Genomic DNA, 23210 nt, shown 5'->3' with positions numbered 1-23210 from the left:
AGAAACTTGACTCAGTGATGCTGCAACCTCATCTATCCCCGGAATGTCGACGCGAGTGGCCACTCTGCCCTTCCCTTTGTAACCTGCTACCCCACAACTAGGTGAGCCAATGACTTAAAGTCAGTATCTCTTCCTCCTCTCCTCCACTTCCTTCTCTCCATCGGAGAGTAAAGCGTCTCTCTTGGGACAAGAGGTGCCACTGTCAGACACCTAAAGATGTGCAAGTTGTTTTGACACTGGCTAACAGGTTAGAAAATAGAAAATGTCTAAAGAGACTCTTGGTAGAAATAAAGGGAGTCTGGCAAAGGCATGTGCGGGGAAGAGTGGGAGACTTTCCGTTGTTTGGAGAATGCATCTTCCCCCATGAACAGAAATCTGCTGGAATGCAGTAGGCACATCTGCTGAAGTCTGGGACAGAAATAAGGCACGAGTTGGAAGGAGCTGGAGAACAGCACTCCTGCCATGAGGTGGCTTATGGTCTGGCTGCACAGCGTGCTGCAGGTGGGACACAGAGCCCAAGAGGTCTTTTTATTGTTGTTGGAATTTTTTATTGGAAAGGCAGATTTACAGAGAGAAGGAAATACAGAGTGAAAGATCTTCTATATACTGGTTCACTTTCCAAAATGGCTGCAACGGCCAGAGCTAAGCCTATCCGAAGCCACGAGCCATGAACCTGGTCTCCCAGGCAGGTGCAGGGTTCCAAGGCTTTGGGCCATCTTGTACTGTTTTCCTATGCCACAAGTAGGGAGCTGGTTGGCAAGTGGAGCAGCTGAGACACGAGTGGGAGCCCGTATGGGATCCTGGTGCCTATACGGTAAGGATTTAGCCACTAGGGCTATCACACTTGGCCCAGCTCGAGATGTTTTAAGAGATTCAGTGGAAGAGACTTTGGGGCTAAGGGGTTAAGGGGCAGCCTTGCCCAGCCCTGTTGCTGAGTGATAATATGAGGGAATTACAAAGAAAAAACAATCAGATCTTCAAGGATTTGGATTTTCCCAGCCTATTTATATGAAAAATACAAGGCTGTGAAGGCAGTGGAGGTGTGGACAACTGGGGCTGGAACTGGGGGGGCGGGGGTCTCAGCAGCCATTTCAGGCAAGATGCTGCCAGTGCGGACTGAACAGGGCAGACACAGACGAAGCAAGGGTTCAGACCGTGACCCGCCAGGATGGGCACACAGCTGACACGCATTATCCTCATGGGGAAGGAAGAGAGAGCCTAGGGGTGGGCCGAGGGGTGTGGAGACAGAGCCTGGAACCAAGCCTTAAACCTCACATTAACTGCCCTTCCAGGCTGGAGCCTGATCTGGGCCCTGAGTCCTCTTGTTTACTTGTTGAAAAATACAGGTCTGCCCCTGCTGCTCCCGACACTGTGCACCGGAAGCAGACGCTCTGTCCTCTGGCTTCGTTGGCTTGCCAGACCTTGTTTACAGGGTTTTTACGATGAGAATTTGAGATAGCAAGTGGATGCTGGAACAGCAGGCTAGGGACTTTTGAGGACGCTGGATGGCGTGAAGACCACAGGAATTTTGGAGGGTGTGACAGTATGAAACTCTAGTTGGTCTTCCACTCTGCTGCCACCCGTTCCTGAAAGTCTCAGGATCTGCCGAGTGGCAAGTGTTAACAAGAGAACTTCCACTCGGGGCTGGTCACTGGGAAGTCCTGGGACTTGTGCCCTACCCCAGCCTCCAGCGAGGGTCAGAGGGCTGGCTCCAAGGATTTGCCCTAAGTTCTGGGGCAGCACTTCCAAAGGACTGGAGCTGAAGAGGGAGCAGTGGGAGCCCTGAACTGCAGGGATAAGTGTGTTACTTTCTGAAGCAGGAGCCAGCCTGAAGAGCCCCCAGGTGTGGAGGGGCTGGGGTCTGATTCCATTTCAGGGAAGGGGTGTGAGAGCGGGTGTGTTATAGGACTCTCAGGTCGCCGTCCCTGAAGAATCAACAGCGTGCTGCTATGGGAATCTCCACAGACGCTGGTAAGGAGAGCACCGAGTGAGCGCACTGCAAGGAGGGCACTCCGTTTCCCTGAGACAAGGAGACCATCATGCACTGAATTAGACTCGTGATAAACACTCCCCTTACTTGAACTTCCCCAGTTTAATACATGGACAATAAATCTTGGGACTGAAAAATTCACTATGCCTGTAGGATCAGAAGTCATGAATATTCAAGTCATTCTTCCCTGTTGTGCATATGCAAAATGTTGGGCATTAATGGTTGAGGCAGAAATATTGTGATTTCTCTTTCCTTTGCTCTGTATTAAACTTAGGTTGAAGCTAACACTTCATGGAATTCGCTTAGAGTACATTCACACGCTCTCCTTGAAAACAATGCCAGATGACTCCACTGAACTAAATGTTGGATGACACAGTGTATTGTTTTTTAATAAGCAATGCTGACTGAATTCTTTAGGTAGCTTGAAATATTACCATGGCTGTTTAGAGTTTACAATACCTTAAGTATTTCACAAGGCAGTAAGGACACTGCGTGGAACCAGCATCCCATGTCGTAGTGACAGGTTCAGGTCTGCTACGGCACGTTGGGGAGCAGCAGGGTGGCTAGGTGCCCGAGGCCTGTGGACCTGCGGCGGGGTGGTCCAGGCCGAGTCACTGGCTCCTTGTTTTGGCCTGATTCTGTCCAGGTGTTACAGGCACTTAAGGAGTGAACCAGAGGATAGACGATGGATCGATCAATTTTTGCTTTTCAAATGAATAAAAAATTAATTAAAACTTTAAAAAATATTGATTCTGCTTCCAGCCACAAGCTACTGGAGATTCGAGGACTTGGTTTTTCAATTACGGGAGAAAGTTGCTCTAAAGATCATGGCAGCAACTGCAGTCAGCACTTTTGATATAATCTCCATGGCAACCTGGGAAGGCACAGTCTGGTGGATGAAATGAAAACCACAAACTCAGCCTCAGACCCCAACATTAACTCTCCACAAAAGGCCATGTCGCTATCTTGGCCACTGTGGCGCAGGACACTGCCTGAGTCCTTTGTGCTTCACACACTTCTCACTTAATTAGCACTGTGTATTCATGTACCGACACAATGTCAAGTTATGGCAGGAAAGCACATGCTGAATACATCCTATGAATTTCATCCAAAGTTGGGCCTGGTGCGATGGTCTAAGTAGCTGAATCCTCACCTTGCATGCATTGGAATCCCATATGGGCGCCAATTTGTGTCCTGGCTGCTCCACTTCCCATCCAACTCCCTGCTTATGGCCTGGGAGGGCAGTAGAGGTTAGTCCAAGAGCTTGGAACTCTGCACTCCTGTGGGAGACCCAGAGGAGGCTCCTGGCTCCTGACTTACGGTTAGCTCAGCTTTGGCCATTGTGGCTATTTGGGGGGTGAATCAGCTGATGGAGGATCTTCCTGTCTCTCTGCACATCTGACTTTCCAGCAAAAATAAGTAAATATTTAAAGAAATCTCACCCAAAGTTAGTGTCTTCATTTGATGAACCTATTTTATTGTCATCTACAAATGACACAGTAACAAGAAAGTTTATTTTTTAACTGGAGATTCAGAGACTGAGTGAGCTGTTTCATTTACATTTCCATTTTTCTAGTAAGGATATATCTTCTACAGCAAGTTGCACAGGAACAATGCACAAGAATTTTAACTGCAGTTTAAATGAAGTAAGATTGTTCTCTGGTGATCCCTTGTCAATATCAAGATCATCTGCTAAAAACACAACAAAATTAACGCATCCATGGTCTCCACACTACAGAGCAGACATGACAGGCTGCTGGGCGCTGTCTGGGGCTCCTCACAGTGGCCATAACAAGTAGGCATTAGCAGTACTCTCTTGTTCAGAGATGTCCTGTTACTCCCTTGGGTCTCCAGGGGAGGGGTTGGAATAAGGGCCTGTGCGTTTGACCACTATGTGCAACGACTGCACATAGCTATGACCATTGTATTGCTAACTTTATTTGTGTACGAAATGTACTTAGAAACTGGCTTAGCCCTTGTCTATAATTTAAACGCAATTCTCCCAAATCTGACAATTCTCCAAAATTCGGCTATCTGATCATCAGAGATTAGAAGCAGCAAATTAGCAAGGTCTGCAGCAGGACTCCTGTAAGTGGAAAATGTGAACAATACTGGGAAAGGAGACAGGGACTGAAAGCAATAAGAAACAGGATCATCCACAACAAGAAAAAGCTACACACAGCCGGGGGAGGCTGGGGAGGGAGACGCCAGTGCTAACAGCATTTGGTGCGTTTCTATGCCAGCATTTGCCTTCATCACAGCCCTGAGACACAGGCTGTGCAGCCCCACTTCAAGGCTGCATGCAGCTCGGCAGCTGAGAGATGTTCACAGCTCGCCCACGTTCTCACGAGAGCCAGGCCTGCAGCCGTGGGCCGTGCTCTCATCACACCACACCGTCACTCCAGCAAAAGTCCAGATGTGATCACAACACAAGTTTCCCTGGCAGCAAGGACAGGCAGAAGGTGTCAGATGTCACCCCAGGACCCCACACTTGATGGGTAAGTGAAGAGCCATAGTATTTTATTATTATTATTTTCACTTAGTGAACATTCTTAGCAAATTCAAGGCACTGTGTCAAGAAACAGAGTGGCATGAGAATGCCATTTCGAAGGTGAGAAATTCAAAACAGAAACACAGGCATTTATGCAAGTGCACAGTACATGTACACACACACATCCAAGCCACTCTTTCAGTTACTCATGTTGATTAAACAGAAGGACAGAGCTTGTCCCAGGACATAATTTTTTTTCTGGTATCTCTTATTGTCTAAAAGTTACTGAGAACCTGGAAACAGCCGGAAAACATTCTCACCAATAAGAACGAATTGGGACAAGACATGCAATAGGAGTTTTCCACAAAGGACAGTGTTTCTGTGGCACTGAAATGTGCAGTCATTTTGTTTAGCTCAATCTCAGGCAGCAGTTATGAGCCTGGCAAGTCGCTGACTTACTTTCTAACTCACGTGTGACCCACTTAGGCATGCTCACCCTTGGTGCAGGCCAGCCATGGGTGTCTCTCTCAAGGGAAAGAGCTTGGGGTAGACGATGGTGAACATGGGCTCACTGCACCGGTGACAGTGCCCGAGGGGGCAGTGCAGCAGGTCCAGGAGGCTTTTGGGTAACGAGATTGGAGACAGAAAGTTCAAATCTGGAAAACAAAGGAACATCACACATGGAGTTAGAAAGACCATAATTCCTTCAAGTCGGCTTCTCAGATTATTTCCCTTTAACCAGGTAAGCACTGCTTGCCCATGTGCTTCATGTTGAAAATGCCAATGGGCACTTGAGGATTCGCATCTATTATTATTTGGAAATGATGGATTATTATTTTTTTATATTTTGATACTAAAGGAAAATGCAATCTACTCTTTAAATGGTAACCCAACCAGAAGCACTGGCAAGGAAAGATCAAGTATGAAGACTGGAAAGTCATCAATTTGCCCAGAATCTGAGAACTGGAACAGGCCTGGGATCGAAGGCTGAACCTGACTTTCACTCAGGTCTCTCCACGGAACTGGGCAACTAGGCGGTCAGACATCCACCCAGGCTAAGTCATGTTCACTGAAAGCAACAGGCAAGACATGAAGATGAAAAGCACTCGAGTACAGGAGGGCCTCTCCTCCACAGCCAGCAGCACTCATGTATGCTGGCTTTCTATGAGTATCAACTTCCAGCAGGGAGAATGTTCCCGATGACACGAACAAGAAAACTTCTCCACTCGCTTTTGCAAGCGAAATACAAATGAGCTTCTTGTTTTCTATTTGTCCTGACTAATCCATCAATAACCACGTGGAAAAACACGGTTTACTGGTGGGTGTGTTTCTGGTTTTTTGCTTTAGAAAACAACTTAGCTTTGTTCTAGACATTCCTGGAGGGTTAACATTAATTCTTTTTATGTGGACTTTTTCTCTCCTCTCTTAAGTAAACATTTCACAGCTTTAAAAACACCTGAAATATATTTTTCTGATTAACAGTGTCTAGTTTTTTCTTTAAGTCTTGCAGATCTATACACCAGCAGCTGACACGTCGTCTCCAACAACGAGCTGGCGTGTACCGAGGATGCGGCTCCTGGAGCTCCTCTCTCCAGGTTCTCAGATGTGAGCAGGCAGCAGAGACTTTGTACATTCGAGAAGTGAGCCAGGAAACAAGCCCTCTCTTTTTCTCTCTCTCTGCTTTTTAAGTAACATATATACGCAAACACACACTACCACACACACACACACACACACACCAGCCAAAGGGAGGAGAAGCCCGCGTACCTTTCAGGAGAGTGTGGCAGGTGTGGTGCAGCCTCCGCATGGCCAGCTCCTGCAGCGGCAGGACGCGCTCACTCGCAGTCCCTATGGCCTTCACCTCGGTAGGGAGGAACACGGTCAGCTCCCCAGAGGAAAAAGAAAGCAGCTTCACTTCGGGGACGTGGAGAGGGGCACCGCAGCTGGGGATGACACACACCACAGAGGCATGAGTGATGCATAAGCCTCAGTGTACACCTCAGCTCAGCTCTGTTCACAGTGCCCAGTGACACCTGAGCTCCCTCGGAAAGCTCAGCTGGGGACCTGCCATTTCACCTCAGTGCCCCTGAAGGGCCCGGTTCTGTCGGCACGGCCAGCCTCTTGGGGCTGTGCCTTCATGGGTTCCACACCATGTGCTGGGCAGCCTCTATTTGTGCTCGCTCACTGCACAATTTTCCTCAAATGCCTTGTGCCCAGGACAGGACAGGGCAGGGAGTGAGGTCTTGGTACTGTATCACCAGGGAGAGGTTTCTGAGGAGGTGCCATCTGTACCCATACCTTGCAGGGAGAAGAGCTGGGGAGTGGGCCAAGGAACTGAGAGCTGAGACAGTCTACGGTGACTGCAATCTGCAGGATGGAGCCTTGGAGGAGAGGAAACCCAGAGAGAGAACCCCAGGCCCCTGGGCAGGGACCTGCAGGAAAGGCCAACGCAGCTGTGTGAGGACACTGCCAAGGTCTGCAGGAAGAACCACTGGGCCCCAACCACAGTTCGACAGGTCTGCGGGGAGTGCCCATGCATACCCCCCAGCTTGAACCTCATAGCTTGATGGGCACTGAGGAGTCCAATGGAAGGGTCTTAGGACTGCAATGGGAACTGATCAGTGCCACACCGAGCACCGCCCCAATCCTACCTAACTAATCTGAAAAGCTAGACCTGGAAACATCAAACTGCTCTCGAGTGGCCTAACTGCGTAACAGAAGATGAGAGTAGTTCTAGGAATACAAAATGTCCATCACTCATCACTGCCTAGCAGCCAATAATTACCCAGTTGGCCAACAGGCAGAAAAAGATAATCTGTAACAAGAAAAACCACGCAATTAATCAATCAAAAACTGATGTAGATGTTAGGACTGATAGAAAAGCCATGGTAGTAATTATTGTAATCACTACTATAGATGAAAGACATATTACATACTTGGCTTTCACCTAAAAAAACAAGAATAAGGAGCAAGTTAAGCCAAAAATAAACCAAACAGGGTAAACAATGAGGAACATCAAGAAAATCATTGAGTTAGAAAACAGGAAAACATCAGAGAAAAATCAACAAACAAAAACAAAAACAAGGTCAATAAAAATGGATAGCCTCTAGAAAGACTAATCAGAGAGGGGCACAAATTACCATTATCCAGAACAGAAAGGCGACAGCATCCAGATTCTGGGGTAACAGATGGGTAAGAAGTAATTTCATGCTAACACAACATCCTTGAAAGAGACAAATTACTAAAGCTTACTCAAGAAATACATACACTCAATAACTCCAGACCTTGTAAAAAAAATTGAATCTGGAGATGACATTTTTTCCATTTAGAAAATTTCAGAGTTAGATGGCTTTAATGGTGCATTCTACCAACATCTAAAGAAACTCTTCTATGAAATTGCAAATGTTGGCATACTTCCCAGATGTTTCTCAACCCATTCCAATAATCCAGTATTATCTCAATACTCAAGTCAGACAAAAATGCTGCAAGAGAGACCTGATTAATAGAACTGGAAAAAGTATAAACAAAATTTTAGCAAACTGAATTCAACTACGTATAAAATCACTATAGACAAAGATTATTTTGTTAATGCAAGATTGCATTAACATTAGAAAACAAAGGTAACTCACTGTATGAACAATCCATATAATTATCTCAGTAGGAGTAAGGAAAGCTTCTAACACATTTCAATATCCATTCCTAATGCTAAACTCTCCGTAAACCAGTAACAGAGGATTTACTCATCTAATCACAGAAATCTGGAGAACGAGCAATTGGAATAACTTCCTGCTGGAAGGCTGACTGAGTTTAGCCGTGTGACAAATACATTTGTTCGCACCACTTCTATTTAACACTCGACTGGAGCCTTTATTCAATTCATTGCAATAAAGCAAGAAAAAGAGATAAAAAGCAACTAGATTTGGAGGAAGAAATAAAGCTGTCTTTATCCACAAAAGACATGATTGTGTGTGTAGAAAATTCAATGGAGTCAACGAAAAAGACCACTAGACTTAACAAATGAGTTTGGCAAGGTTGCAAGACACAAGACCAATATTCAGTCACTTTTACTTCTACATTGTAGAACAAATACAAGTGGAAAAATGTTAAAGTAACAACAGTTGTACAATAAATGTAAAATAGGAATAAATTTGATTAAAAAGTTCAAGACCTATATACTGAAAACCACAATATGCTGCTAAAAAATAAAAAGGCATTTACTGCTAGAATGGGTTAGAAGACACAATTCTCCCCATACTGATTTATAAATTACACATTCAAAAGCATAATTTTAAAAATATACAATAAAGCCTGATTAAAAGACCATTAAGTAAATGGAGAAAATCTATGGCACATTCAGATAATGGAATGTTATGGGGTACAGCCAGTGACAGCCAGTGGGCTAAGGAGTTGATTAGTGCTTGTTGAGCTGGGCAGGAACAGGAACTGGGCTTGTGGCTAAAGACACCTAGACTAATTGGACTAATCGGTAACCAATATCTTGGCTAAATTGGGACGCAGGGTGGCGGTGGGGGTCGGGGGGAGAGTATGTAAGGAGAGGTGAAGGAGCAATAAAGCGAGACTTCGCAGAGACTTCTACCATCACTGGTCTCCTGTTGGTGCTTCATCCCCAGACCCTCTCCCTGTCCATGTTACTGGCTCTGCTGGCCGGAGCAATTATGGTCCCTGTGTACTGCTTAGACGGGACAATGGATTAGTAATGTTGTTTCTTGTTTGTGTACTATCAGGAGTTCCAGGAGAGGTGAGACCTAGCAGTGGTGGATTGTGGGCAGAGAAGCCAGGGAAAGGTGAATGTCTGCAGCTTTGTAAGTGTGCCCAGGTTATTTGTCATATGTCTCTTAGGATAACTTATATTGTTGGGGAAGCTAGGACATAGGTCTTCAGCTTAACGGATGGACTTAAGGGCAATGACCATTTGTTCCTTTTTGGATTATGTTTGGTTGCATTATGATTGGTTGGATTGTCATATGGACTTGCGATTTGCTATTTCTAGTATGCTCTATTAACACCAAGCTTGGTTAATAAAGACTCCTCAATAAACCTTAGACATGTCTGGAGTGATCTCGCTCACACCCCATAACAGGAATACTACTTAGCAATAAAAACAATGTTACCACACAGATGAATATTCCTGTTATCATGCTGAGAGACTAAGGCCTGATTAAAAAAGAACATATATTATTTGGTTCATTGATGATATCTCTAGAAAACAAAGGCTGATCTGGAGAAGACGGGGTGAGTGTCAAAGAGGACGCACTGCTGAACAGCACAGCACACTTCGATGCAATGGAGTGATGATTAGGCTATAACCCATCAGCTTTCAGACCTCAAGCATGTGCAGCTACACATCAACACAGCCCTTCGTGGAAAATACTATAAAAAAGCAAAGCCAAAGTCAACAAACGCGAGTAGGATATTAATAAACCTAAACGATGAAACACATAAAAGGAAACAGTAGAAAGGATATGTAAAATGGAAACCTGATTCCTTAGAGAAAAATCCCACTGCCCTCAACCCCACGGCACTGGAACAATAAAAGACTAAAACTACAGAAAGGAGACAGACTAGAAGACTTATAAAGGAAGTGATGGCAAACCGGTAACAGCAGCCACATGAAGATAATAGAAAAAGCAATAATCTGCTTTATGGGCTCAGAAAACATTCTGGAAAATTACACAGCCGGAATCTTAGAAAAACAAAAAGGGCTGAAAGCTGGAGGATACATTGGTTTTGGGGGTTGATTCTTTCTACAGGGTGTCTGTCAACTGCTCAAAGGACTGAGAGTTGAGCAGCCTTCTCAGAGCTGGAGGGACAGTGGTTTCCAGAGCCCACATGGCAATGTTGCAGACAGGTGCAATAGGGGCCATCTTAGGATGGCCAACTGGGAATTATCCCCATCTCTGGCACTGGGTTAGTCACTGCCAGCAACTGCAAACTGCCCTGTGGACTGGGGTGGGAGGTCTGCATAAGTCAGAGGAGCCACAGGATACAGCAAGATCTCAGTGACCCCAACAGGGACAACCACTGGGACGTAACAGCCCAGCAAGAAACAGTTAGACGGGCAGTGCCAGCAGACGGCAGCCACTGTCTCTGGAATTCAGGAGGTGTGAGGAGTCAGTCAGAAACGTGACAATGCTTGGGGAGTTTCCGGGAGCTCTGACCACAGTGTTTGTTCAAGGACGGACACTACGAACATCTGCACGTGGCTCCCCAACAGGACGACTGCACCCCAGAGCATGATCATTTAGGGAAACAGGCCTCTATCAAATTGAATTTTGGAAAATGTTTTATTTTCTGTGTCATCTTGGTATGGCCAAAGTGCCCAGATATTTGGTCACTTACTGGTCTAGGTATCACTGTGACATTAACATTTAAGCCAATAGAGCTGAGTGAAGCTGATGGCTCTCCACAGTGTGGGTGGGCCCTGTGCAGTCAGTTGAAGGCCTTCAGTACAACAGATGAGGTGCTGGGAAGAGGGACTCTGCCTCTAGACTGCCTGTGGACTGAACTGCAGCACCAATGACTAGGAATGAAGACAGGGCTGAGAAAGGGGAGGTCAGACTCTCCCTACTGTGCTCCTCGTCTCTAATAATTAAAAAGACAGGTGTCTGATTAAACCATTGAAAAGGCTCACATTATCAAGTAAGTGGTTCCCCATTTTATGTAAAGTCTAATTTCCCTTGAATAGTTCTTTAGCAGAAGTTCCCACCCTTCGCCACTGCATATAAAGTTAATTAGATTCATTTAAAGATTCCCTTATTAAATGCCTCTGTGTTTAACACTAGAGAAGGTATGGCAGCTGGTGAAGTCAGGCTGTGGTGGAAGTGTTCATTCGACAGGACCCTCTCAGCGTCCCAAGGGCAGCTTCTTTGGAGTAACATGGGGGACTTGTCCCTGCTCAATTGTCCGTAGACACACGGAAGTACAGCTGTGATTCCACACAGGGGCAACAGAACGATGGCACCACTACTACCAGCACCTTATTTCCTGATCCCTGCCTAGTTCAACCGTCCCAGCTTCACTTCCTTCATTTACAAAATGGGGACAAACAGCACAAGGGGAGCTGGGAGGCTTTGCACAGTAAAGCAAGCATGACCATGAGCATCATGCCTGGTCTATGGCAGGTGTGAGGCGGTGTCTGCAGGCAAGCTTTCTTCTTACTACTAACTACTAGTACACATTTGAGGTCAGAGTGGTGACATGTCAGGAGCTGGGGACCATTTGAACATAGACTCAGCTCTGTGGGTACAGGGCAGAGTCAGACAGACAGATGGGTCTCACTGGTTAGCATGCCAGGTCCATGGAAGGAAATGGCAAATGGCAAAGTCCGGAAAGGTCCCTGCCATGAGCAGTGGGAACAGGCAGGCATCATTCCTCTCCAACAGCAGCCACAAGGCAGAAGCCCGGCCCTGCTTCTGTTCACAACACAGCGGAGGAACCATCAGCTAGTGAGTCCAAAGCCTTGAGAACCTCTGGTTTTTAACTCAGCAGCTTTTGTAAACCCTCAACTGAGTTATCAGAATGAGTCAAAATCTTACAAATGCTACTATCTTTGGCTTAGTAGATTTAAAAAGATTCTACTTACAATAGAATCTACAACTATCAATTTCCTTTCAAATCAGTATTTTTAGAATTGCCAATCAACATTAATTAGCTCCCTGTAAACTAAATGGTGACATCTTTTTGCCCCTGAGATTTTGATGTATCTATATGTTGTAACTCTCATGTGATTTAGCAAGTTAATTCATATGTATTTCTACAATCATTGCACCTAGCAATGTGTCAAGAGTAAAGATTCAGCTTAAATTCCCTTACTGAACACTCTAGAAGCACCAGCTTTTATCCTTCCAAAAGGGCACTGTGTATCTATCCACTTGCTCTCGACTGTGGAAATCAGAAAAAAAAATTCAGCTTAAACTACGAGGAAAAGTCAAGGGGAGAAGTGGGTGTTAGAGAGGCCAGTGGCAAGCAGGGTTGTTCAGGCTTGGAGTGTTCACGTTGTTTTCACTCTGGGAGGGGATTTTGCTGGATGTGGAATTCTGATTTGGAGTTTGACTGTTTTCTGGCCTCCTTCTGAGAAGCTAACAGTCTCTCTGGAACTGTTCCCTTGTGATGGGTCCTTCTTTGGCTGCTTTCCAAATGCTCTCACTTGTTTTTCAGCAGCATTCACCTTCATCCTGCTGAGGGCTCAGGGAGCCGCCTGGGGATGGGACCTGACGCAATGGCCTCCTCCTGACACTGTTCATGCTGCTGGCTGGACTCCAGCCGCAAACTCTGCCCCTCCACATGTTCCTGCCGCCATAGCTGTTCTCGATCTTTTCTCTCTCTGTGATCTTCATTGGATCATTTCCACAGATCCTCCTCCAAGTTCAACTGACTTCTGCTTATTTATACCCGGTTTGCCTTTTCGTTCATCAAACATTTTATTCTAAATACTGTATTTTTAATTTTATAATATCCATTTTTATAAAAGACTTATTTGCTTATTTGAAAAGCAGAGTTACAACAAGAGAGGAAGACATACACACACACAGGAGGAGGGGAGAGAGGGAAAGAGAATAAGTAACCCACGTTCCACGTGCTGGTTCACTCCCTAAGTGGCTGTAATTCCTGGGCTGGGCCAGGCCAAAGGCAAGAGCCTGGAACTCCATCCAGGCCTCCCAGGCGGGGGCGGGGGTCCAAGCACTTGGGCCATCTTCCACTGCTTTCACATTAGCAAGGAGCTAGGATCAATGTTCATATGGGATGCTGGCGTCGCAGACAGCAACTGCACCGGCTGTGCCACCACACCGACTTCATGTCTTTTCTGGTCTTTCCTTCTTTGTGAATCTGTTTTTCTTTATTGAGAACAATTATAACAGTTGCTTTAAAATCTTTGCCAATTCCAACACTTTGGGTCATTTCAGGTTGGTTTCTGTTGATCTTTTCTCTGGAGAATGGCTCACGTTTCCTGGTACTATAAATGCCATGTAATTCTCAGCTGTATCCTGCACATTGTGGAAATTATATTGCTGATGCTCTGGAGTATTAATATTTTTGTTTTCACATGTAATTAAATTTTCTTGAACCAAGCTGCAAACTCTTTTGAGTGACAGCTCACATCACACTTCAGTTCCTTCACTTGTGGCTAAGCTGCCTTGGGCTTCCCCCATGGAACTGCCTACATACAGTATTAGTTGGATCTGGGTGAGCAAGCAGCCCCACTTAGAAATGAACTGTGAGTTGTAAGGCATTGCTAATGTGCTAGTTTAACTCAGAATGTAGAATGCCTCTCTCCTGCAAAAAATTCTATTACCTTCATTACCTACATTAACAAACCATTAGTGGATCATTAAATTAAATTGCTCCCGAATCCAGGTACAACTGCTTATTTACACACTCACACATACATAAAGGCGAGGCACTTTGCTTTGCTTTTCTTCTTCTCACCAGATAACTGGAAAAATAACACTCAGATATGGTCACTTTCACCATTAGGTGCTCCTGAATATGCCATCATGCCAATTACTACTTCCTAAAGCCGTGACTTGGGATGGTACAGTGTAGAACTGAAGACATTCATTTCCGTAACAACAGCAACAAACACAGAAATTAAGAATAACACTTTCCAGTGAAGCTAAAAGAGGGCATTGAGGCAATGAAACTGTGACAGGCAGCAACCACGTTGGCTCCAGGGACCCTCCCTCTTGAGGGCACCTGCTGCGCCACACTTCCAGCTCCAACATGGAGAGGACTGACTGGTCTGGGCATCCAGCAAGTGCCACAAAAATGACGGCGTGTGGCTGAGGCGACAGGTCCTGCAAGCCAGTGACAGCATGTGGCGCTGAGGCGACAGGTCCTGGAGGCCAGCTCCATGCTCTATGTTTTCACCATTCCACCTTTCTTATGGTTTTAATGTTTAGATTATAATTATGTCTGCCTATCAGGATAAACATCTAAATGATCTTTGTCTTTCTCATAATTTCTAGCACAGCTCTGACCTGCTGGTTAATGTTCAGTAACTACCTGGAAAGTGCATAAACACCTAAAGAGGAGGAGCTAACAAAATGTGTTCGCATCTGCATGAACACCCAAGGTAAGACTGCTTGGATTTCATACAATTGTACTTCGTCTGTTCTGCAGTTTGAAGACAGTTCAGGCTCCACTTTCTGTATTCCCTCTGGGGTGCAACGCTGAGCATACACCTCCTAGACAATGTCTGCAGGCTTCTAATGCGTCCAGTTTTATGTGCTGGTGCCCTGGTTCTCTTAAGATCCTTCACCGACAAAGGGATCGCAGTGATCTCACTGTAAGCACCGCGGAGGCAGAAGCCAGTGTGTGCCTCGTGTGCACCTGCACTGGCCTGCGAGCAATGCACGGGGCAGCAGGGGACCAGGTGAGCTCATCCTTCAGACTTCAGACTAAATGCCTCCTTGAAGAGGACCAGTAGCAAGCTGCTCCCCAGCTCCCTGGTGAGATCATGAGGTCCACAGGGGCAGGTGCTATGATGTTCGGATCAGCACTCAGGCCCACGGTCTAGCACGCAGACCAGAATGGCTGTTTAGCATATGCGCAGTGAATGCACAAGGGAACCATAGTCCCCGTTCAGCCTTCTGAAACGTAGCCTGCAGGCCTCCAGCCCACTGCACTGACCTGGCACAGGGAGTCCCTTTTTACATATTCATCAGACAGAAGGGACAGTCAACAGGGCAACCTGAAGTCTCCTGTCAGGACATGTGCAGCCACCATGTCCTAAGATTCTGAATACAATTCATCATAGAAATATTACACAAAGAAGTATCAGTTGTTGGGTGCAAAACAAGTTGGATAGGCTTTCAGTGAGCTGGCTTGGGATGCAATGGTTGAAACGCATTCTGAGTTTTGAGTTAAACCATCAGATCAAAAAACAAAAACAAAGACAAAGGCCGAAACCAGAAACCTATCTTTCGGATTATAGTCCATTTTGGATTATTAACTGCAAACACCCTCACTACTGCTAATATTAGACAATTAGTTGTTTGATACTATTCTATTAGCAACAGCTTCTTTATTACCATGAACAAAACACAGTAACAACAAAATGTAAACTACTAGCTGAGAGTTCTCAGGGGTTTCCCTACAGTTTATCATCTCAAAGACGTGCAGCAATCACAGCATTCACGACGCCACTGCCGAACACTATGTTATAAAGATGAGAAAATCTCTCTCCACTCAGCACACATGGAACCTTCTGGCACTCAGGGACAGCCACATCTGAACACTGAAGTCAAGGTGCTTTATCGAGATTTAGGTCGTAGCTCTGGCAGTCCCTGGAGGTGCAGGTGTGGGAAAAGCGCCTTCCGCCCGGAGCCTTGTTGCATCACCCCGTGCTGGGGGGTGGCCGAGGGCATTTTAGTCACCGCTTGGAGGAAATCAGGCCATGGTGACGGTCCTGTAAGAACTCACTGGGAGGACGATTGGCTCAACGTCCAGCTGTGGGAAAATCACAAGCTGAAACCATCTCACACTCCACCACTTCTACTTCACAGAAGATTCTGGAGTACATCTCTCAGCTTGGATTTCATCAGCCCACACAAAGCACTGAACTCATCTCAGGCTTTCCCAAGACAATCAGTGTTTAATGTTTCCTATGGGGAGGACCCTACTCCCAGGACTGCCCTCTGTGGAGCATCTCCAGCTCGCTGTCTACCTCCTGGAGCCACGCTGGCTGGGAAACAGCTGTCCTCCAGGGATACATTCATTATTACCCCTCTTCTTGTCAGACTGACGCAGAGTAAGCCAGCTTGTATGGAACACTTGGGATCCAAAGGGGAGAGCCACAGTGACAGGGTGCCCCTTGGCTTTCCAGGCTGCTGCAGCAGTGGGATGTGGTGGTCCAGGGGTCCTGTCCTGACCTCTGCCCACACTGGGCTATATTTTGCGGGTGGTTTAATGACACTGCTGTGCAGGGAGAGCTAGCTGAGCCCATGAGATGCTCCCTTCTCCTGAATGGGTCACTAGATCACACTGAATATTCAAGGACTGTCTCAGGTGTTGAGTGCTAAATACTTTCAACGAGTAAAACCTTGTATCCTAGGGTTGTCACTGTGGTCAAGCCATCACTGCAGTGGAGTTGAGAGAAAGAAAATCTGACTTAGTGCTGGCTTCTCCTTCTGTGTTTATAATGGTACATGTGACAGTATGTAGATGTATATATATTGTTTATATATGTCATCACATTCAACACTTAAAATGTACACAATCATCAAGTATACTTTAAAAAAAAACCCCTGTTTATTCCCGTAGTAAAAGCAACAAAGAAGAAGGTATGTGTGGGCTCATTTTCCTTTGATAAGCAAGTATCGTCAACTTAGTGACTGAATCCACTGCTTACTAATTGAGCACAGCATTCAATATTCTAAATTGCTTGCCTAAATGCATTTGGAGTTTCTACATTTAGTTTAGCTTAATAAGGTCAAAGACAAAATGCAACAGGATAATCAAGAGTAAAACGTGTGCAAAATGTGAAAGTGGCCTTACCCACTGCACCCGATGACTTTATTGTACAGGAACGATGGCAAGCCTTTCAGGGAGAGGTTGTTGTCCACGTACACGTACTGAAGTTCTCGAGAGCGACCTAAATCTGGGCCCGCAAGAGAAGTACGGTAAGTTCTGTGAAGTTAACACACAGGATTACAAAGATCCAAAATTCCATGTTCTGGGAGCGAAAAAAAAAAAGGCGGATTTAATTCCCAGTGTGAAATTATATCAACTGCAATATTAGATTCTGCTTCAGAAGACATGATTGCAGGAACATTACTTAACCAAGCTTGACTTTGATCTCTCCAAACTGCTAAGTTTGAGAACAAATTGTCTCTAAAAGGCTTGTAGAACATTCCAGGAAAAAACAACACCTTCTGAGTCCCATCTGAGGAGAGGCCAGGAGAGCGTTAACCTCACCCACCGCTCTGTACTCTCAGGGCCCGTTGCATCCTTGCCAGCTGGAGCAACCCTGCCCAGTCCTTTGCCCTTAATCCATGCATTCCTTAGCTCTTTCCAGAAATGTGCTTCTTAAGGTTAATCAGTGGCCTTCACTCCAGTGTAACTTGTCTCCAAAGATGTTTGTAACCAAGCATGCTCTAAAAAAGGTGGTCTCCAACCTGAGAAAGACTTACCTAATGCCTGCCTTTGGGACTAAGCCAATGTCCTCAGCGTATGCTACTGTATAAGGACAGATGGGAAGGTCTCATGGACACATCAATTCTGACTAGAATGGGTCCACTTGGGAACAATTTCCAGAACCAATTCAAAGTCACCAGGCTTACGTCTCCTGGGCCATGCAGGTTCTGCCCCCAGTATACCCTATGTTGACCTCCATACAGAGCCTACTCAGCTCCAGACAACTGGGACCAGAATATTTTTTTTCCAGCACAAACCTTCTACGACAAATTATAAACAGTTTAAGAACACAGCTTGCTGTCGGTCATCTCTTTTCATTTTTCCCAAGGAAAATGTTACATAAGATGAACTGAGGTGGGTCAGCCTCAACAACTAGCTATGCCTTTGACAAAGACTCTTTGCTTGGCCAGTCCCCCTTTTTAAAAAAAGGTTTATTTTATTTTTATTGAAAAGGCAGGCATACAGAGAGATGAGAGACAGAAAGGAAGACTTATGTCTGTCAATTTACTCTCCACATGGCTGCAATGGCCAGAGCTGAGCCAATCCGAAGCCAGGAGCCCAGAACTTCTTCCAGGTCTCCCACACAGGTGCAGGATCCCATGGCTTTGGGCCATCCTTGATTGCTTTTCCAGGCCACAAGCAAGGAGCTGGATGGGAAGCAGGGCTTCTGGGATTAGAACCGGCACCCATATGAGATCCCAGTGCATGCAAGGCAAGGACTTTAGCCACTAGGCTACTGCGCTGGGCCTGTTTGGCCCTACTTTATTCAGACTCCTCAACCTGCACCTAGGTCCATCTGTGTACCTTCCTGTAAAATTCAATTTCAGCCAAGAATTGGTTGCCCTCAGGTATCTGATCACACCTGATATCTGATCAGCTTTTTAATCTCTCCCATCATCCATCCTGCTGGGCAGGCCCAGACCCGCCTTTAAAAAGATTCTGGATAGGTCTGGTTAGTCAGACCCTTCTACCTCCATCCTGATATCTCCTGGGAGGATTCTCCACTCATCAGCCCCAATCCTGCATCCTGACTGCCAATTCCCCTTACCCATGCCGTACTCACAGATAGCTCCATCTCCGCCCCCACCCCCGCAGTGGTCCCTACAGCCACAGTGCCCCTGGACAATACATTCTTCCTCATCAACAAGTGTTACTTCAGTATCTTCTATCAAGGTCTCCAATGCCCAGTTCCTCTGGGCAGAATGCTGGGCAGGGGTGAGGGGCAGGGATTACACTGATGCGGCTGCAGGGGTGAGAAGTGAGGCAGAACCCAAATTCCAGTCCCCAGGGACATGTGAAGATGGGATTGACATAAACTGTGGGCAAGTAGGGATGAGAATGGCAAGAGGTGGGAAAGGGCCCCTTCAAAAGGTTCACCCCAGAAACAGGAGTGCCCAAACGAGGCAGAATGCAGATTTCATGGCAGCACAGGCTCCTGTAAAGGGACTTGGTGAGGAATGATGCTCTATTCCCCAGGGCCATGTGCAGCAAACATAGGCATCAGGAAGCTTCCATGGGTCCTGGTCACCTCTGTGTACCCAGGAATGGGTGACCTCCCCTCCTTTCCACACACAGTTCTCACAGAGCAGGGCTACCTGCCCTGCTTAAGACATGGGCACCTGACAGGTCTCTGTGACCTTAGCAACCTCTGCCCTCTGCAGCAGGGACACAGTCTTTGAGAGGTTTTCTGCACCTCTGCATGAGTGTGAAGATCAGCTTGTCTGTGACTTTCCTCAGCCATATCGGGAGGACCCAACACACTGACATTCAAAAGATCACCCCTCTCCTCATTAAGGGGCTCACTGGATCTGTGCTAGGCCCTGGGGGTACAGGCATGAATATAAGTGTGCACAGATGTGAGCCCAGAGCTGAGCACAGCTGTAATGCAACATGGCCACTGCCATTTAATGGTTCATAGATGGCTTCTGGGCTATCAGAAAGCTGCAGACGGTGCAAGTGTAAAAATGTGGAGTGAAGAAGTGCTCCGGTGGCAAATGGAACACACTCCCCTCTGCCTTCTCTTCCTGTTACAACGATCCCACTACCCAACACCTGCCCTGAAGCACTGGGAACAGGCAGCCAAAAGAGCCGGGGCACCTCTGGGAGGGAGAGAATTCTTGGCTACAGGCTGGGACCCCTCTGCCACCCAGCAAGCAGGGATGACTTCGGAGCCCAAGCGGCACCTGGCTTCCCCTGTGTGCTTACTTGCTCTGTCAATCGCTCTCCCTGGAGGACAGCCTCCCGGGTGGGAGCACTTCTGTGCCCACAGCCCCAGGAGTGAGGCATCCCAGATGAGCCCCCAAACTCGGCTCAGGCCTTCAAATGAGTGCTGTTCCGAGGCAGTGAAGAATCTCACTTCTCCTTGACACCCTGCAGCTGCCGGTGGGTCTCTGACAGGACGTGGTGCTTGTCTCGTGGTGGTTTTCCATGACCTTCTGTCTGGCTACACTTCATGAACTACAATCCTTCCTTCTGTAGGGATTGGCTGTCATCCTTTCTCTCTCATAAGTGAGTTTTTGGTTTTTATTTTTTAAAAAAATCTATCTTTATTGGAAAGGCAGATTTAAAAGAGAAGGAGAAAGAAAGATCTTTCATCTGCTGGTTCGCTCCCCCAGTGGTGGCAAGGGCCGGAGCTGTGCTGATCCGAAGCCAGGAGTTGGGAATGAAGGTGGGACTTGATCTCAGACACTCCCATGTGGCACGTGGGCCTCCCATGTGGCAGCTTCGCCAGCTGTGGCACACATCTGCCCTGGAGTTCGGTGTTTAGAAACCATGATCTGAGTTCCAGATGTGCTCATGGTACTGGATACCATCCCTTCAAAGATCTGAGCCCTAGGAAACATACAGATATGCCCACGTGTATGCACCATTGGCAGTGTGCCTTCGGCATGGGTTCTCACAACGGGGACTTGCCAGGTCAAATTCCCTCCAGGTGGTCATACACTGCATTCTGACACAGTGTGTTTCAGCACTTGCTTCCTCTAGGACACATTAAAGCATCTCGCCTTCCTGACAGGTGAGAGTTTCTAGGTCTGCATCGATTTAACTGGCATTTTTCTAAGTTTGAACACTTTAAAAACAAATGAGTGGCACTTCTTTATTGTCTGTTCAATCACATACACACACATATACAGAAACATTTGTTTATTGTCTGTTCAAACCCTTTTCCCATTTTTTTTTTAAAAAATCAAGTTTTCAGTGTTTCATCCTCTGTTTTGTGGAGTTCTTCCATTTCAGGAACCTGGCCCCAGGACTGTGGTATATGTTGCAAATACATATATTTGCAGTTGTCACTTCACTTTGATGACGGTGTTTGTCATACAAAAATATACATACATTTTAAAGATTTATGTATTTCTATTGGAAAGGCAGATTTACAGAGAGAAATCGTGCCTCTGCTGGCTTATTTCCCAAGTGGCCACAATGGCTGGAGCAGGGCCTATCTGAAGCCAGAAACCAGGAGCTTCCTCCGGGTCTCCCACGTGGATGCATGGGACCAAAGACTTGAGGCATCCTTTACTGCCTTCCCAGTCTGTAAGTAGGAGACTTCAGAAGTGGAGCAGCTAGGACTAGAACTGTGTCCAAATGGGATACTGGTGTTATAGGCAGATTAGCCTACTGAGCCACTGTGCTGGACTCACAAAAAATTAAAGTCTTTTTATATTCAGATTTTCAATTTTTTAAAAAAGATTTATTCATTTGTATCTGAAAGGTAGATTTACAGAGAAAAAAGGACACAGAGAGAGGAAGGCAGGTCCTCCGTCTGCTGGTTCACTCCCAAATGTTTGCAGATTCATGTGGAATTTGCTCTCAAGTACAGAATAAAGCATACAACTAAACATTTTTTCCCCAAGTGGTAGATCCAGCATCTTGCCATTATCTGGGAGCTCATTAGTTTAATCTTTATCTCCTAACACCAAAATAAAAAAACAAAACCTTGTAGAAAAAAATATCATGAAGTGGACACACATACTCCAGAAGAGAGACTCGGTTATTCCATCAAGCAAGAAACATGGAACAATGAAGGAGAGGTGTATCATGGACAAGGCAGCCACCCTGGACTGTGCAGGCACCCTGGGGCCATGCAGACAGTCCTGGGCTGCGCAGCCACCCCAAGGCTGCAGAGCCACCCAGGGCTGTCAGCCACCCTAGGCCACTCAGCCACCCTGGGCGACTCCAGGCCATGCAGCCACCTGAGACTGCACAGCCACCCTGGGGCCACACAGTCACTCCCAGGTTGTGCAGTCAGCCTGGGCCACGCAGTCACCCTGGGCCACCCCAGGCTGCACAGCCACCCTGGGGCCACACAGTCACTCCCAGGTTGTACCGTCAGCCCGGGCCACGCAGTCACCCTGGGCTGCGTGGGCCTACGTGTCTGTTCTTGCCCTAAGCCTGTGCTCTAAGGGCCTTAGTCCTATCACTCACTAAATGGCATGGCCTGCCTGGTGCCTCAATCCTACCAGACGGGAAGAGTCACTGAATATGAAGGCAATCCGTGAAATTCAATCACTCTCCAATACCTACTTTAGACTGAATACAGGATCAGCAATATACTGTGCCCTGCTACGTGGGTAAGCTGAGAGGCTGCATTCACACAGGCACCAGAAGGCATGTGCAGAGAAAAGGCCTCCAAAGGCACCAGGACTCCACCCTAATCCCACCCCTCTTTCCAGAGGCAGATAAATCCTTTCATCACCTGCAGTGATGTGTAGTCTCTGAAGGTACACAGAAAATGTGGGAGTATTTTTTTTTAAATGCAACTAAACTGATAAGATGCAGATGGGCTCTGGTCTCAGCTTGCCCAGCACAGCCCCTAGGGAGCGCAGGGAGGAAATGCTGACTTGGGTTCCCACGGCAGTGCAGGGTGCAGCAGAACTGAGAGAGCTGGGGCAGAGAGCGGCGAACCCCGTTCTTTCTGGCTGTGGGTGTGGCCTTGGTTCATCACCTGGGTATTGCAGGGAATGAGGTTCACCCTCAAGCTTAGTGAGAATTCCTAACAAAGCACGTGAGCTTGTCAGGCCGAATTCCTGGCAAACAGCCTTCTCCAGCACAGAGCAATTACGATTCTCATTCCTACTAGTTGGTGCCACACTTGAACTAGGGCCTACGGGAGAAGTCCAATTAAGAGAGAATTCTCCTTGGCATGTAGCAAACCGTATTAACACTTTTCTACACTTTAATTGCACAGAAAAGAGCTGGAGGCAACAGTCAGAGACAGTAATCTGTATGCTCAAGCCAAGAACACAGAATGAGGCACGATGGAGGAAGCCCCTCTCTCTAACACAAAAGAGCTGTGCAAATTAAGCAAGGTGATTTGCAGAGACCCCACTGTGAAGATGAAAGCTGACACCTGCTACTTCTTACATAGTTTAGTCATCTCTCCTTTCTTAGTTGTAAAGCAGAGAAAGGAAAAATTAATCTGGTCTAACCCCTGGTTGGGTTCACACTGGTATCCTAGGTGTTCAACAGTGCAGGGCATTTGCTCTGCACCTCCTGACCACTCTGTCCAGGGAATGTAGTCTCTCGGACACTAGGATGGTGTGAGTGATTGTTAGGGCTGAATGAAAACCAGGA

At 46.6% G+C, this 23210-nt stretch overlaps 1 protein-coding gene across 1 annotated transcript in view; it reads right to left on the bottom strand.

The window, feature by feature from the left end:
* LRRC28 (leucine rich repeat containing 28) overlaps nucleotides 1-23210 on the bottom strand; it is a 133748-nt gene that overhangs the window by 8045 nt on the left and 102493 nt on the right. The window contains exons 7-9 of the mRNA XM_040970289.1: nucleotides 16998-17100; nucleotides 6249-6424; nucleotides 4978-5137 (exon numbers count right to left, since the gene is read on the bottom strand). Coding sequence (XP_040826223.1) covers nucleotides 4978-5137; nucleotides 6249-6424; nucleotides 16998-17100 — 439 coding nt within the window. The remainder of the gene's footprint in view (nucleotides 1-4977; nucleotides 5138-6248; nucleotides 6425-16997; nucleotides 17101-23210) is intronic.

The sequence above is a fragment of the Ochotona curzoniae genome, unplaced genomic scaffold (assembly GCF_017591425.1).
Source record: "Ochotona curzoniae isolate NIBS_2020 unplaced genomic scaffold, NIBS_Ocur_1.0 scaffold_4701, whole genome shotgun sequence".
Lineage (NCBI taxonomy): Eukaryota > Metazoa > Chordata > Mammalia > Lagomorpha > Ochotonidae > Ochotona > Ochotona curzoniae.
The sequence above is the reverse complement of the archived record's forward strand: the minus strand, read 5'-3'. Positions and strand labels throughout refer to the sequence as shown.